Source organism: Hypomesus nipponensis, chromosome 11, assembly GCF_054491055.1.
Source record: "Hypomesus nipponensis isolate SF chromosome 11, ASM5449105v1, whole genome shotgun sequence".
Taxonomy (NCBI): Eukaryota; Metazoa; Chordata; class Actinopteri; order Osmeriformes; family Osmeridae; genus Hypomesus; species Hypomesus nipponensis.
In genome coordinates, this window is record NC_140371.1 from 16,861,859 (window position 1) to 16,878,911 (window position 17,053).

Below are 17,053 nucleotides of genomic sequence, written 5' to 3' on the forward strand. Positions count from 1 at the left end.
AACATGCACTTACATTCTATTTGTTTTGGAAAGGAAACAAGCTTCACAGGTGTGAATAAGAATAAATAGTATTTTATTATTCAATAAAAGTTTAGTACAACATGAGAACATGACGATAGTTATTTGGTAGGTGAACTACAACCACAGACGTTTAGACAACATGATACTATGTTGGAAAATGTGCTTAAATGCTGTGCAATCATGTATAGAGGTTAATCACATGAGAATGACAAACATAACTGTACATATAAGAGCAGGATCCACATTGGTAAAAGGTGAGGTAAACCATTGATGCAAAATGAGATGTGGTTTCAAAAGCACTTGGTGTAAAAACAAAAGACGCAAACCAAAACCCTCTGAGAATATGTAAGAACATACTGTATAAAAGGCCTTTTGCATATGGAAAAAAAAAGAAATATACCCCTCTACCAACATCACAATCCCTATCTTAAAAGGAATGTTTTATACTTAAGACTTTATTTATTTTTTACAGTATGTACCTAATTCTAGTAACAATAGTTTATACTCTGTTTGAGAACTGACCCAGTGCATTTATTCCTGAATAGAATAAAACAAGAACTCTTTCCCAAGTAATGTAACTATTGCGCTATACCCATCATATTAAACCTTTGGCAGTGCCAGACAAGTTCAGCAGGTTTCAGAAACTGAGGAGCCAGACAATGTGCAATTTAGCACCATACCGGACATGCTACAGTCTCACTCTAACGTCTACCTCCAGAACAGTTTAGAATGCAGCTATCCCAGCCTCAACATGGTGGTACAATAGCTACTGTACACAATTAACTGTTGAAAAGAGAGGCATTATCTGTATATAAAAACAAAAAAAGTGCAGAGTAGTTAGACTTTATCTTGGGATATTCCTGATTAGATATTAGGACAACTCTGATGCACACAATCTTATTATATTCTTTTTAGGGCATCATCAGTATATGGACACAACAAGAGGTCTTGTTAAAAGTTTCATGAAATTAGCACTTACCTTAACTCAATCCTGCTGGTGTGAACCTTTAACAACCCTGAATTTGCCTCTAAATCTGACCAACCACCAAAAGGTTCAGTTCTTCAACAACTAGACAGAGCAAAGCAATGTTTTTGGGAGTCAAAAAGTCATGTTACATCTTACATGTACAGTTTCGTTTTTACAGTTGCAGACCTATTAGAAAGGACTCACACCAAATCCCCTCCACTCAACAAACATGTTCACACCACACAACACCCCACCACACCACACACGCACCTTGTATTCCTTACAGTCTTGATCATTTTTGAGCATGTCATTTACATGTATGGCTGGAGGACGGAATATCCCAAGTTAAAGCACACAATACTATGAACAGGAACTTGTGTACAGTACATATGCAGATGAAACAAACAATATAACTATTTTTAAAAGGTGAATTCCTTTTAAAAAGGTAGATTTGCCATACTGCAAATACCTGATATACAACATCTCCCGCTTAGATTTCCTGTTAAGGCAAGTATGCTTCAGAATCAGGGAGTGTATAAAGCATCGAACAGTGTTAGGACGGGCTAATTGCATATATTTAATATGCGACTGTCTCCTCTTCCTTAAACACATGACTGTATAATTCTGGACTATTTGAGTGCTTGACGGTCAAATATAGCATCAGAAACAGTGCAAACATTTGTAGGAGAATCATATAGGTTCCATGAACAAAGCCAACAAGGATTTCTGTGGTTATCGAGATAGAGCTGACATTGAGAGTATTGGGGTTAGAACTGGGGTTTTGTATCAATAAAAAGGAATCATACCCCTTTACCTTAAGCACAAATACAGCATCCACTCATGTCGCATCACTACGATCAAAAACCAAAGCATAAGATCACCCATGTCCATAAATATGTTTGTCAATGGATATATGCTACTCAGGGAACAGATATAGATACTTACAATACATACAATACTTACTGTACATATCAAACAGTATACCTATCTTACTGAACTTCTAATGTTGTAATTCATTCTTAAATGGTATGTTTCCTACATTGGGAAGGATTACACCTGACAATATCCATTCTACTATTCAGTATCCTGTTTGTTTTCTTATTAGGGTAATATCAAACATTAAGCTGCCCTTCTGAAATATAGATACGAATTTGGTCAGACTTTTCCACTAGTTTTAACAGAGCTATAACAATGCCTATATCACAAAAGCCAATAGGTGCATTGCACATAATGTGATTGCATACTTTACATGTAAATTAAGAACTTGTCTCTCAACATATGCTTGAAATAATCTGCCTCGACTAACTCAGTTCAAACTGACAGGCTAGCATGCAAATGTATTGGGGAAACCAATTCAAAAGACTTTGAATGACATTGTCATATTAAACTATGGGACTTATTCACACAAGACTCTGTAAACATTGGTCAGATGTACTACAGGGGAATTGGGGTTCTTAGCATACCGGTGGGCCCCTTGTGCAAGCATATGCTACTGCTACTGTACTATAAATCACATACAACAAAAAAAGAACTGCTAGAGGCTACAAGGGAAGAGCTAGATCTGGATGATCCGGGTCTGGCACTGTGTAAACATTGCCTTCAGCTCATTTTCTTGGGTCTCATTGACAGCCTCCGGCTCAGGGCTCTTCTGGACCTTTGCCACGGCAAAGTTGATGCCTTGGGTTAGTCCAGCCTGGGTAAGGCTGGCCACCTGCACCATGGAGCTCTTAATCTTGGCGAAGGGGGACACCACCCGACTGCCATTGCTGTCAGCAGGCGAAGGACCCAAGCTGCCTTCCACATGTGAGCCCAGGCTCCTCTGGGAGCCACCCGAGGCAGCAGAGTAGGGCTTCTGGACAGTCAGGTGGTTTGGGCCAGAAGCAGGGGGCTGCACGTCAAGTTGGGACGGCCTGGGAAGCTGGGGCTCCTGCTGCTGGTTGTGGCCTGGCTGCCCTTGTGGGGCTCCAGGGCCCTTCCTGTGCGGAGGCACCAGTGGGTTCTGCGTAGGTGCCACGACTACATGTTCCTCTCCAAATACCTCGACAGGTTTGGTCTGAGCATCCTGTACAAACTGGTGGCAGTAGGCATCGATTGGGGTTCCAAAGTCAATGAGAATAGCCTCCTCAGCTTCTGAAGCAGCTCCGGGGGACTGGTCGTCAGGACTGGTTTTAGCCTCCTGCTTATTGTCACAACCAGTGACCCTGATAACGGAGGGGACATTGAGCTCCACACTGCCAATGGACTGGGAGCGGCTGCCTAAGCGTGGGGCTGATGCTACAATGCCACAGCTGGGCAACACATAGTCCACGTTCTCCAAGGAGCCGAGGGGCGGAGGGTGCTCCGGGTCCGAGTTATAAGAGTCGGAGTCTGAGGAGATCTCAGAGTGGTCGTCACACAGGTTCTTGAGCGCTCCAGTACCAGGGTTGCTGTCTGATGTCTCCAGACTACTGTCGGACTTCCAAAGGTTCACATGCATAGTAGGCTTCAAGAAGTTGACTTTGACATCAGGCTTGGAGAACGTGCCCAGCTTGCCAAGGGCCCTGGTCTGCTTCACCTTCTGGTTGAGGGAGGAGAACTTGTTGAGCAGGAAGCTTTTGCCCTGAGCTAGACCAGAGCTGCCCAGGACTTGGTCGGTAGTTTTTGTCTGCATACCCATGATGTCCTCATGAGGTTTACTGTGCCGCCTGAAACAAATCAAGTTTTAAGCTAGCATTATAGACCCAACTTGTGAAAAAGATTAAATGAGCCAATGGAGATCAATATGCAGTGTACTGTAGGTATGACGTGATTATATAACCATTACAATCACCTCTCCAGTTTCTTTTCAACCACCTGCAGGTCAAGTCCGATTGCTTCTTTAGTTATACGAAGCATCTCAGCTATGCACTGCAATGTGTCTGAAAAAGAACCAAAAGGAAAGCGACAATGAGTCAAAACTGAATCTTTATCATGCATGTTACTCATCCTAGTCCGGTGTCTAAAATCATCTCCACTTTACCTTTCCCGTCGTCCTCAGGGTTCCGTGTGACTGCCCTCAGTGTATGGAAGTACCCGCTTGTCTCTTCGTTCCTGTAGTGCAGGCGCATACAGCAGAACTTTGGCTTTCCAAACAGAGTGGGCTCTGGGCCTGCAAGAAAATACGGGACGCAAAGTTGTAATGGCTGTATCAATAGTCCGAAAAATAAAACCATAACAAAAAATTGAGTGACGTAGTCTGAATGTCCTGGTCTCCAGAACACTGGAGCCTAGGCTCCTCTCTTCCTCTCCTCTCGCTCATTTCTAGGTATCATGGCACCATCTTTACCTATTTCAATCTTTTCCAATCCTTCTAAGTTGAGGCGCTGGTACTGGTTCACTTTGTCTGCTTCATCATCATAGCTGTAATGAAGCAAATTAACCAAAATCGAAGTCACTAAGAAAGTCAACAATGGTTGACAATAGTACATTTATTAATACATTTAACTTACTAAGCGACATAATAAGCATTGTTGGATAGCAGAAGAAGAACATCCTGATCTTTGTTGGTGGCATCAATGAGGCTGAAAAACAGAGGAAAATAAGTCAACACTTTGAATGCAGATTCTACATCGTCGCTCACAGATGCAGTGGAGGTGAGCTATCATGTTGCTGACGGACAGCTACACTGACCTCATGTCACAGTCGACGAGGGCCCAGCCCCCATGAAATTTCTCGTCGTCAGGTAGCAGCAGCTGCATATAGGTCTGCAGCAGGAGGCTGACCTGCTCCTGAGCTCCCCTCTGGTTCTCCTTCTCCTTCTCCTCGTGCTCCTTCTCCTTGCTGAAGATGGAGTACAGGTCCTCGGTTACTGGTAATCCCATCATCAGATCTGTAGGCAGAGAAGCACAAGACAGGTTAATGAGAAGGTGTTTTGTTGAGGAGGGTTAATCGAGTTGTTACACAGTGGGAGTTGTATGTGAGTCAGATGGCTGAGCGGTTAGGGAATCGGGCTAGTAATCAGAAGGGTGCCGGATTGATTCCCGGCCGTGCAAAATGACGTTGTGTCCTTGGGCAAGGCACTTCACCGTACTTGCCTCGGGGGGAATGTCCCTGTACTTACTGTAAGTCGCTCTGGATAAGAGCATCGGCTAAATGACTAAATGTAAATGTATGTATATTTGCCCTTACCAATGACTGCTTGTCTGTATGCATCCCTGAAGCGGTTTAGATAGTAGCGGTTAGCCGAGTTCACCCCATCTTTCATCACACCAGCTAGCTTTCTCTCCCCCGTCCTGGTAAAGTCCCCCTTTAGAGGATTACAGAAATTATGTTGATGAGCATCCTTGGAATTTTGGAAGACTTTGAGAAGCAACTCCCTCTATATCTGACCCTGTTAAAATGGATCATTTCCAAGGTGTCAATAAAACATTCCACATTATCTGTACAGGTTCCACTATATTTAAATCAGATTACTTCCTAATCCTGTTACCTTGAGGGCAGCAGTACCGGCATACTGTCTGCTGATGGTGTCTCCGTTGTTGGCCCACATGACCTGGTAAATCCTGTAACACTTGAGGGGCAGGGGCTGCTCTGGAGGCATCACACCCAGTTTCTTGAGCTAATTGGACCAAGAGAAACATACAGAGGCACAGTGTCAAAGGCACAGAATTAAATATTTCACTTAGAACATCCCTCCTGTCTTAAATGTCTGATAGAACCTCACCTGTTGTTCCATCACTGCACGGGCAATTGCCGCCTGGACCACATTGGTCCTGTCCAGGCAATCCATACAGTTGACCCTGAAGATGCCCTCTTGCTTGCAGATGACTCCTGCCTGGTCCACCCTAGGAGAGGAATAAGAACTTTCACTTAGATGAGTGAATTATCATCTCATCTTTCTATGGAGTGATGTTTCTAATACACTTACCAGCCCCATTTCATGTCTATGATTAAATCAGAGATGGCATCTGTCAATGTTTGCACGTTTTCAAACTTCATACCTCGACTGAGTAGAAAAAAAAACACAAGAAAACAGCTCACTAAAGGAGTTCACACAACATTCATAGTGAAATTCATACTTTACATTTAGAATTATAACTTCCTTTTTCAAGGCATCGTTACTGCAGTCCAGAGTTGTTTTAGTGTGAATGTGCTGGGTATTACTTACCAGTGCTCATGGAAGTCAAAAGAGACGTATGTGAGGTTAGGGTTGTTGTATAGCAGAACTTGTTTGAGATATGCATCGCCAATTATCTTCTCACGTCCGCTTTGGTCCACTAAATTAACTATGACCTGCAAAGATCAAGAAATAAATACAGTTATCAAACTATCTTTACATCATTAGCGAGTGCAATTGCCAAATCAATTTCCTCAGACGCATCTCACCTGCTTCTGGTAAAGTCTGAGCTGTTCGTCAAAGTGAGCAGCAAAGAAAGGAATGGTCTCCTTCTCTCCTGAAAGGTCAGACAAACTTTGTAAGCATCACTTGCAGACAAAATGACCAAGCAACTGTGTGTATAACCTCGGGAGTCATGTTTCATGCCGAGGACAGTAAGGTGTAGAGGATCATGTAGGTCATATTGACCTTTCTCCAGTCGAGGCCTGGGGTTATAGCGGTAGCCTGCTTGGCTCCAGAACACAGGCACAGATCCACGGCTCTGGACGAAGGACAGAGTGTGACTGTGCACATGGATCAGCTGCTCCGTCTCCACGAAATTAGCCACGTGACCGTCTGTGTCCACACCTCTCCGTTTGTAGCGCATCCCTGTGGGAGAAGTAACAGATATTACTGTGGACCGTACAGAACAAGTTACACTTTTACTTTAAGTAAGCTTAAGAGAAAATAGATTTGATCCGTTATATAATGGATCAAACTCTTTCATCAGGGAAATCATATTTTTTTCAAACCAAATTAGATTCACTTCCAAGACCATGCTGACATGCTGTGTGTCCATGAGACTTTACCTGCGCGATGGCGGCTACGTCGGGAGATGAGAGCGACAGTGAATCGAGGATGAATGTCGTCCACGCAGGTGAGCTCTTGAGGCGGGGTCTCCGGGCTGCTCCTCTCCTCGTCTGAACTGTCATTGTAGTTCACCACCAGCTCCTCCACCTGCACAAACCCCTGGATGATGGGCATCACCCAGAAGTCCACTTCTGGGACCTGCAACACCATAAATATTTCATAGTAATAAACTCAAAAAAACGATTTTAAAACTTTACATTTTTTATATACAATAGTTTCCCCCAATTACATTTTTCCTACAACACAAAAAATATGGGTAAATCAATAAAATAATGTAATTTGACATAGATTCGGGAGGACAAGTCTATCAATATGTGGCCAGAAACTGGTCAATAATGCAATGTGAAAGCACAGTCATTTGTCTGTGATGGTTGTGTCCCAGGGCATTTTCAAAATGTTCAGATAGATATTTCTAGATTGGCAGGAGCTCTAACTGCCACCGTAACTCATCATGACCATCTGTCATCACGTGCCTGACTGTTTTCACACATTTCTGTTTACAAACCAAGCAAAATCATTTGTCCATACTGGCAACTCAGAAACAAATGTTACTATACAACGTATCAATACCATGAACATTTTTGTGAAAAGTCAATTACCTGGAGGTCGATAAGCTCCTGGATCATGTGTTTGTTCCAGAAAAATCGGTCATCCACCTAGCAGAAGAGAATAAATAGAATCAGCTAGACATGTTTGATGAGTCATTGGGGCGGGGTTTCATTTTGTGCTACTTCTCTTTTCAGCAATCCCTGACCTGTTTCCATAATGGCAGGTTGGATTTGTCTGAGTCTCCCTGTCGCTGTACAGTGTTTGTAAGGTCATAGGTCCTGCTGTAGTAAAAGGAGTCGGAGTCCATGAAGACCTTGTAGAGCTCATCCAGGAGCCGCCTCTCCAGACGCTCCTTCTCCTTGTTTTCCTTCACCTGTAAGGCAGGGGAATACTGGGTGGGAAAGGGTGGGCCAAAATTTGGCAGGATGGGCAATGTTCAAAAAGAAAAGCCGGTAATTTCGAAAAGCAACTTACACAGGAAAAGAAAAAAAGGTAGACTGAACATATTTTACCAAACAAAAGACATAATACATATATTATATATAATATTGGAAACTACAGGTACCTTTTTCTTAATGGGCTGACCAACATTGGATTTGATTTGACTCAGAGTTTTCATCAGGAACTTGGACTCATCTGGAGACTGGGCAAGCTTTTCTGACTTGTCGATTCCAAAATGATGCTTCTTGCAAAGCTAAAAGACAAGTTCGCATTTTCCAAGAAAATGTCAGCATGTATGTTGCCTCATGGGAAATAAAGGTAATCTGTAACTAATATCCAAGTTTGACTTTTGATTTATTACAAATATATTCCTCTATATAGTGTGAACTATATAAAAAACGTATAGAGAATTCCAAGAGGGACATGCCTGTGAATTCACAATGCATAAGCTAGTCTATGAATGCTACATGAATTGGATTCATTTATTGCTACACGCAACATAAATACAGTAAAAACATTAGTACATTGATACATGTTTTACTATCTACCACATTGGCTACTCGACACCTATCCAAGACAGCGATATCATTTAATGTTGAGAGGAGAACGTGTTGGTTCTAAAACATACCCGAATATGACTAGGCTACACTACACATCTTTTCTCTGGAATAGCATTACTTACTTGAAAATCACTTCTTAATCCATGAAGCTCACCTGTAAGACTGACATCTTAGTCATACTCTGATTCCTATCAGATCATTTGGCAAAACATGGACTAGTCCCTGACAATTCTCCCAGATAAAGGGACTGAAGGAAATGGGAAACAATTCTGAAGCCAAATTCATTCACACCAGTCTATTATCAGAGACAATTCGCTGTTAATATAACTGACATGGTCTACAAGGGTTAGGACCAATCAAGACAGTACAAGCTGATCAATGTTTAAACTATGTATTCTACTCCATAAATCTCCCACATATAGTTGGAGATATAAACACTTTGGCTCACCTCAAGTTCAAGATCCAGGGGCTCTTCCTCAGACAGAGGAATGACAGCTATCTTTAAGATCTTGTAGACTTTGTGGTTTCCTGGCAATTGGCCAACCAGGGCTTTCTGGCGGATTAGTACCAGACCCAGAGGAAGATCTGACAACAGGATTTGGGAGAAAAATGAGTCGTGGTCCCACACATGAAGTTCCATGCATTCCACAGGGTGACTTCACCAGCTGCTTACTTAGATTCCGTTTGGCAAGTTGTGCACTCAAAACCTGGGTCAGTTACATTGTCTACCAAAAACAATTTATTTCAAAATTAACACTCTGTTAGAATAACAACTACAACAGGAACCACATGAAACAATCACAACAATTAACATAGATTCTAGCTTAAAAACTAGACTCTGACTGCTGTCTCCAGCTATAGTCCTACACTGATCTGAAAATAGGCTTATATCACTCACTGGCACATCCGTGTTCCATACAGTTAGAGTATCTCACATACCTGTGTGAAGCTGTATTTTTCCAATGATGCCCTCCACCAGGCCCAAGCAAACCGGGTTCCAGGCTAACAACAGGTCTGTTGCTAAAATTAAGAAATAGAACCATCTTTTTAATTTAAGAACAATAACGGAATAACTTTTCTAATTACTATTCATGTGGGAAGAAACCCGCTAATGACAAATGATTGATGGTTAATTGAGTAGTATTATAAATTGAGTCAACAGGATAGACTGGACTTTGACAACCCATCTGATGCTCACATGCTCAGTACCTTGCTTATGAAAATGTTGATTCAAAATGTGTTTAAAGAAACAATGTCAGGGGTGTGTACCAACATGCAGGAGTGGGAAACTATGTGAGTGAGGGTGTAGAGCATTTCTGTAGGCAACCTCAGACAATAGGCTAACTCTTCCTGTTCCATGGAACAAGAGAACTGAATGTACAAGACAGGTCTTGGCTTTGGAACCCTATCAGGGAGGGGGCTCAGGGACTGGGAGTACATGGTCTGAGAAAATACCCCACATAACCCACTTTGTTTATGTTACAGATACAGCTGGGGACAACATAGCGACATAGTTGCCTGTTGAATAAGGGGATAATATAGTGGAAATTCCTCAAGTGCTACTTAGGCCCAGTGTGAGGGAGTAGTGGAAATCCTTTTCCAATTAAATAATGGAACAGTGGTGCAACCCAAACCTGTTCAGGCTGGCTGCACACCCATGTGACTCCAGCCCACAGCTAGCCAACAGGATAGCTCATTCATACAGTCCGAGACAGCTCCCTAACCAACTGCTTTTGCTCACAACAAAAATACTAGAGCTAGCTTTACTAGGACAGTTGGCTGTGCCCAGAATTTCTCAAGCTTAGTGCCTGGTACAGTCAGGAAAGTGGGAAGGCCTTTCAAGCACTGATTTCTCCTCTTTGTCAGCAGCACAAGAAAACATTTATCCTTACACGATCACCAGCAAGACATGGGTTGACTTACTTGACGGTTATATGACAGCCTAGTTATTGTTTACAGGAAACTGATATAGATCTACTGAAACATATACAAAGCAGCTACTGTAAACGAGCTAAGATGGGAAATCTACCCTCAGTCCTAACCTGTAACGTTACACTTCATCTTCTTAGCTACAACTTATCAATTACACTGTTACTATAGCTGCTAGTAGCGGATAAGTATGTTCGTGGATAATTTCTGCATGAAACCACAAAAAGAAAGGGAGTGCTAACACTTCCAGTAAACGGCAACATAATTTCTCGATGGTCGCATGTTATCAACGGTATTTGAATACAGTTAGATGGCAGCAAGTTGCACTTACCCGGTCTGACGTTCATGGTCCCATCTTTTCGGCTACACCACAGAGCATGATCACCACTTTGAAGAATGTAATGGTCTTTAGCCTGAAACAACTCCATTATGTCATAGAACGGTAATTATTTGCTAAAGCAAACGTTAGCTAGCCAGCTAGCTAGCTAGTCCAACTCGTGTAGCGAGGAAATATTTGAGAAATAGTCCCAGCCACCAGGTGAGGTCTCAATACCAACAAGAAGCTAGCTGTCTAGCTTTATGTTATTGTTATCCTGCCACTGAGTATCTACAACTATCTGGCTCCGTTAGCTTTCGTTCTTTATATATCAGATTTAGTATTCCATTCCAATGACATGTCGTTGTAAGTACATGACTCCAGTTCTTAAATGTGCGAAAATGTCAGTCGCTAGCTAACCATTTCCAAGTCGACCGACCGACTGTCAATTTCCTGCAGAAACAATCACACGTGACCACAGTCGTCATTCATGGTAATGTTCCACTTCCAGACGATCCAAGCTCCTTTCTCACGCTGACTCTCAGACACACTGCTACATACATCGAGACATATCCAGAATTCAGAACATTTGCAGTATGCATATTTCAGTTTCTCGCTGAACAGCCAGAACTGTCAGCCAATATAGGTAAAATAATCAAATGTCTAGATAGGTTGTGTCATAACAGAGGGAAAATTATGTGCAATTAGTAAGCTATGTTATGTAGATGAACTTCATGAATGCAGTGCTTTATAATTCACTCGAAAGACAATGTCAAATAAATTTTATTTGCAACCAACGTGACTTCAACAATCTGTGACACTGAAACAACCTGCAACTCACAAGCTGTGATATAACAAATATATTTCATTTTACATTCTCAAACCTTTTTAACTGTGACTCGTAATTAGCAGCAGTTGCTGGTATAATCTCACATTTTGTGAGATATACAGCTCACATCCATTTCTGTCATTATTGTAACCTTCATAACTCTCGATTTCAAAATACAACCATTGACTAGAAATAAACATATAACTATCATGGCTTGTTAAAACAAGTTAACAAAGCAATAATCATTCCAATAATAATGTAAATTATTTTAAACAGAGTAGAGATACTTTGAATTTGTTTGAAATATTATTGGAATAGTTATTTACTTTTAAGAATGGCAAAATAAGTCCCAACACCGTAAAGCTGTAACTGATTAGCAATTACAAATTTGTTAGGAATTGAAACAGGCAATTTAAAAGAATGGAGTGGAAATTATACTTTTTTGGCACTTGCCATCTGAGGCATAATGGCTTTCCCTGTTTGACCTACCTATTAGTCTTAATGTATTTGAGATAAATACTGCAAGTACAGCAATCAATTTAAAATAAGAGGGCAATATTTGACATCATGTATAAGCCCTTTCTTGAACAGATTACAGACCAGTATCTTTCTCAAATAATGTTAAAAAGCTTTACACATTACATGGTTGAAAGGCAACTACATCATACACATACAAAATATCGACTGTTATTATCACTTCATCAATCAAGGCCTCTTGTTTAATGTTCTTTCTGGGTGACCTCTGTCTCTAACAACTTGAAGACAAAGATCATGTAGCAAGGACATTGGTGCACAGCACAAAAATGGTAGAAACACTGGCTTAACATCACTTAATACATGATTTCACTCAGTTATCACATAAGGGGTGAATGCCAGAAAATACAAATACTGTTAATTAACATGCAAAATTCACTGATATCTGCAGTAAAATTGATGACTGTGGGGTTGTTATGGTCTATTTCATAATGTCACTATGATACTCCCTGGCCATCCCTAGACATCTCCACATTGGCTTGGCTGATCATGCTAGGCTCCCTTTTCTGCAGTGGGTTGTCACCCTCCGTTGAAGACTCACTGGTTGGCACAGCTGGCCGCTCATCCAGTTGCTCAAGTTCGTCCAAGATGTTTTGGACCTTCCGGACTCCATCACGTCGAGCTTGCCGCACATCTAGCCGTCCCTCTGGGTCTACTGAGTCCAATGCTAAAAGCTCTTTGGTCAACATCTCCTCCAACAGTAAGTACTTTTTATCATTCTTCTTCCCTTCGAAACATCTCACATCTTGCTCCAGTTTTGCCACTCTTTCTACTATCTGCTGTACCTTAGCCAAACCTGGGTGCCTTGGAGCTTGAGCGTCTGCCTCATCAGCTTTAGAACCAGGATCCTCTTGTACAGAATCCTCGGGTTCGGATTTTGGAGGAATCTGCACTGTGATGTTTGATGTTTGCTGTGACTGCTGAGGTTGTGTTTGTTGGGGTTGTTCCTGTTGCTGAGGTTGGGACACCTGCTGTGGTTGTTGAGGCTGCTGTGGCAGTGGGTATTGTTGGGACTGTGGAGGCTGTTGGGACTGTGGAGGCTGTTGGGACTGTGGAGGCTGTTGGGACTGTGGAGGCTGTTGGGACTGTGGAGGCTGTTGGGACTGTGGAGGCTGTTGGGACTGTGGAGGCTGTTGGGACTGTGGAGGCTGTTGGGGCTGTTGGAACTGTGGAGGCTGTTGGAACTGTGGAGGCTGTTGGAACTGTGGAGGCTGTTGGAACTGTGGAGGCTGTTGGAACTGTGGAGGCTGTTGGAACTGTGGAGACTGTTGGAACTGTGGAGACTGTTGGAACTGTGGAGACTGTTGGAACTGTGGAAGCTGTTGAGGTTGCTGTGGCTTTGGTGCATCAGGCTCTCTCTGCACATGCTGTGAAAAAATAAGGTTCTCGGGTCTTGGCATGTTGCTTTGCTCCTCCTGCTCCACTTTGTGAGGTGATTCCCTCTGTTGGACATGGTGTTGCACCTGGGGATCATAAGAGGAATGCATTTAAAATGACTGGTTCTCCACGTACGCATCTTTCACACACTAAGGCAGAAAATACTTTGAGTTAAGTTGCATTAAGCCATTATCTGTTCATACGCTTTTGAACTAGGTCAAAGTGGGGCCTCTGATTCACTATTTCAGTAGGGCCTTCCATGCTCCGAGCTTCACTGTAGCCTCTGGGGGTCAGTTTTATATACTGTGATGGTGGACACCTCCATAGTATTGGCTGTTTAGTAAATATGCTTGTATTGAGTTTGGTGTCCTGTTTAAAGCATAGAAACTATTCTCAATTATGTTGGAGATTTGTTATTAACCGTTTAGCAATCAAGGTTACAGGTAAAGTATATGCACTTTTGTAGTTGGAATCAGATATTATCAAGTCAATTTCTCTACCATCAAATCAAACAGTCCTTCAGTCGGGGACGAGCAAACTCAATTGTCCACCTACACTATAAACTTGTATTTAGCAGTTAGGTCATAGTTGTAACACCCTATTAAATTAAACCAGGCCAAAGTATAGCAACCAGTATTATCATCAATTAACAGATGTAATAATGAGATTAATTACCTGTGGCCTTTCTCCCATAAACTGTGCTATAATTGGAGACTGACTTCTCATGTGGGGAGGGAGGTGGATTGGGGCAGCCTCACGGTGCTGGGACACTATACTTGGAGAGGCCCGATCCCGTGGGGGGGGTGTAGACCCACGATGACCGCTCCACTCCTCTGGTTGTAGGCGGTGGAAAGGTGTCTGGTGCTCAGAGAAAGGCAAGCGTTGGGAGTAGATTGAGGAGTTGACTGGGGATTGTTGACCAACAGCTCCCTCGTGGATCACTGGGATGGGGATATAACCTGTCTGAAGGCTGGTGCTGCTGGGCCTCGAAGACTGGTGGAAGGGGGCATTATGAATCTGTGGGGAAAAAAAAGACATATTGCTACTGAGGAATTGCAGCTACAGTTTTAGAAATAGGCTAAATTATGGTTTGAAGCACTAAATTCCAAATATGAATACTCCCATTTTCTGCTCTGAAATCTCACCTCAGGTCCTTGTGAAACAGGAGAACATGCTTTGCAGGGCTCTGGGGGGCAGCTCTCTGAAGGGCCCAACAATGGAGATCTAGGTCGGCAGTGAAGTGTAGGAGCAGGGGAAGGTGTCTGTCCTTCTGCCCGAACATTCTGTGAAGAGGCTGGTTGGATGTAGGAATAACATGATGGCTGATGTTGCTGTCGGAGATCTACACCCTCATGGAAGATAGGGATGGGTATATAACCCTGGCGAAGTGTGGGGTGCTTCATCTCCCTTAAATATGTTTTCTGTGTCTCCTGGGGACTTGGCTCTTGAGGAACAGAGGGGCCATTCTGAGATAACTGGCTGACCTGAAAAATACATGGAAAAGAGCTGGTTAGGGAATTGATTATACAGGACGAAACAGTAGCCTAAGCAATGTTGCAAGGCTGTAATTCCCTGACAGGAGCTCTAAAAAAATGAAAGGAAAGAACTGCTTTCACATCTGTCTTAAAACTAAGGAGCTGATTCACATCCAGGGATACTGCAAAATTAAATGGTTCACAAAACGCTGAAGCAAATTGTTTCAGTCTATTCTGGCAGCCTGAAAGCATTAGTTAGATATGTGAAATATCCCTGAGAGATGTTAAAAACATCACCTCTCTGACCACTTGAGGGAGGAAACTACTCAGTACAATTCAAAAATAAAGCTGTTTTATAATTCTAATTATTCAAATTCTAATTATTAACATAGTGTAAGGGACAGAACTAAATTCAAATGTAGGAAACCACTTTTTGTCCATCTTATCTGCATCTCTATATTTATTGATCTAGTGTTACAGGTTGCTGTAAAATCAAAAGTAAGCTGGACAAGTCACTGGCACCAAAATATCACCTAATTCAGTGAAGCCTACATCCAATATAGGCATATACTTGCAACACTAATATACCAATTAATTAGTTAACAGGTGAATTAATGTAACTGGAAAGACTGCCCTTACACTGACTTCCTTTGTTGTCTTGTGTTTTCACACAGTTCAAGTGTTGATTGTAGCAGTAACAGAGTAGCACAACTGGGATAACGTGAAGTTACGTTTAAGAAACCAGACTACATGAAAAAAGCAGCTTCGACAGATACAAATACATAAATCACCTATCCTCATCATTCTAGCGGAGTTTTCCAAATATATGTCATAAATAAATGAGAATACAGCATAAACGTATAGCCTAATCCATGGTAACCATATAAAAAAATAGAGAGAATAGCCTAATATATACAATTAGGTTGTAAAATAATTAATTAATTATTATAACTCATTAAGGTGTTCTTCATTCAAACTTTTTAAGCAAATATAACAACTTGAACGACCCTTTGCCCTCTACCATTTTAGCATGGACGCTTCACTGCCAGCATTGCACCAATTTTATCCCCCGACAGCTGTCTTTCCAGCAGATTCTCCGTTACACCAAGTTTGGACAACAGCAACCATGTTGATCTTTCTAAAGGGAGATGCCAACTGGCAGACTCACCTACCCCCTCAAGATTTAGCCTACGTTTTACAGTATTTCAAAGAAAATACTAAATCACACCAATATGACTCATATCTAACTCAACTAATATCCTTAGCGCAGCCCCCCCCCCCCCCCCCCCCGCTGAAACCCCTTGTAAGGAAAAGTTTTAGCAACGAGGTATAAAGATGAGATGAACAAACATGGTTGGCGTGGCCTAAAGGCTTTAAATAAACCTTATGAAGGTGTCCAAATCTCACAGGCATGGCAATACATGACTGCAGTGCGTCAACTACAATCCAGTAACGGTTAGATCATAACACAAGAATCTAACTGGCAAGCTATTAGTTAACCATTATTATAAAGTGGGGCGGGGGTGCTCGGAAAACATACCATTGCGTTGGAAGATCAACTGGCAATAGTTTGTTCAAATATAATAAAAATACACAGTTTTCTATCAAAAAGGCTACACTGTGTAGCTGCAAGTAAGGCAATAACATTAGGCTACCGTTACCTACTTGGTCGTAGTGTGAGATATCATAACCAGCACTATCAGACCACTGGCTGTCAAACGCTGTCATAACATTAGCAGGTTTCACAGTCTTACATTAAACATTGATACAGTTAAAGCTAGATTACTTGAGTGAGGGGCTACTTTACCTTTTTGAGATCGTGTCTTGGGTCATTCCATGTTGTTTTGCGATTATTGTGATCCACAAAAAAAGGCCACCCTGTCTGTGGGTCAATTTTTATTTCCCATCCAAGCGGTAGAGGGTCGTCATTTGACATTGTTGCCAGCGGTGAGTGCGTCTTCATGCTGTTCATTCTACCCGCTCCTTAGTACTGTGCCATTTTATACAGAAGGGGACCCTTTAAAGATTCCTTGCGGTGACGTATGAAAAGGGGCTGGAAGTTTCTCGAAATA

At 42.1% G+C, this 17,053-nt stretch overlaps 2 protein-coding genes across 2 annotated transcripts; both read right to left on the minus strand.

Moving 5' to 3' along the window:
- Nucleotides 1–56: 56 nt before the first annotated feature.
- On the minus strand, nucleotides 57–11,281 carry inpp5f (inositol polyphosphate-5-phosphatase F). Its single transcript, XM_084709680.1, has 20 exons — nucleotides 10,782–11,281; nucleotides 9,461–9,541; nucleotides 8,970–9,106; nucleotides 8,086–8,214; nucleotides 7,726–7,893; nucleotides 7,571–7,627; nucleotides 6,911–7,109; nucleotides 6,531–6,710; nucleotides 6,332–6,399; nucleotides 6,114–6,238; nucleotides 5,874–5,951; nucleotides 5,670–5,790; nucleotides 5,436–5,564; nucleotides 5,135–5,252; nucleotides 4,637–4,835; nucleotides 4,456–4,527; nucleotides 4,293–4,366; nucleotides 3,987–4,115; nucleotides 3,798–3,885; nucleotides 57–3,672 (listed from the first exon to the last, which is right to left on the minus strand). The coding sequence occupies exons 1-20, from the start codon at nucleotides 10,876–10,878 to the stop codon at nucleotides 2,544–2,546; spliced, it is 3,378 nt and encodes a 1,125-aa protein (XP_084565806.1). The 5' UTR covers nucleotides 10,879–11,281; the 3' UTR covers nucleotides 57–2,543.
- Nucleotides 11,282–11,533: 252 nt separating this feature from the next.
- On the minus strand, nucleotides 11,534–16,986 carry bag3 (BCL2 associated athanogene 3). Its single transcript, XM_084709216.1, has 4 exons — nucleotides 16,789–16,986; nucleotides 14,652–14,990; nucleotides 14,182–14,523; nucleotides 11,534–13,592 (listed from the first exon to the last, which is right to left on the minus strand). The coding sequence occupies exons 1-4, from the start codon at nucleotides 16,951–16,953 to the stop codon at nucleotides 12,567–12,569; spliced, it is 1,872 nt and encodes a 623-aa protein (XP_084565342.1). The 5' UTR covers nucleotides 16,954–16,986; the 3' UTR covers nucleotides 11,534–12,566.
- Nucleotides 16,987–17,053: the final 67 nt, after the last annotated feature.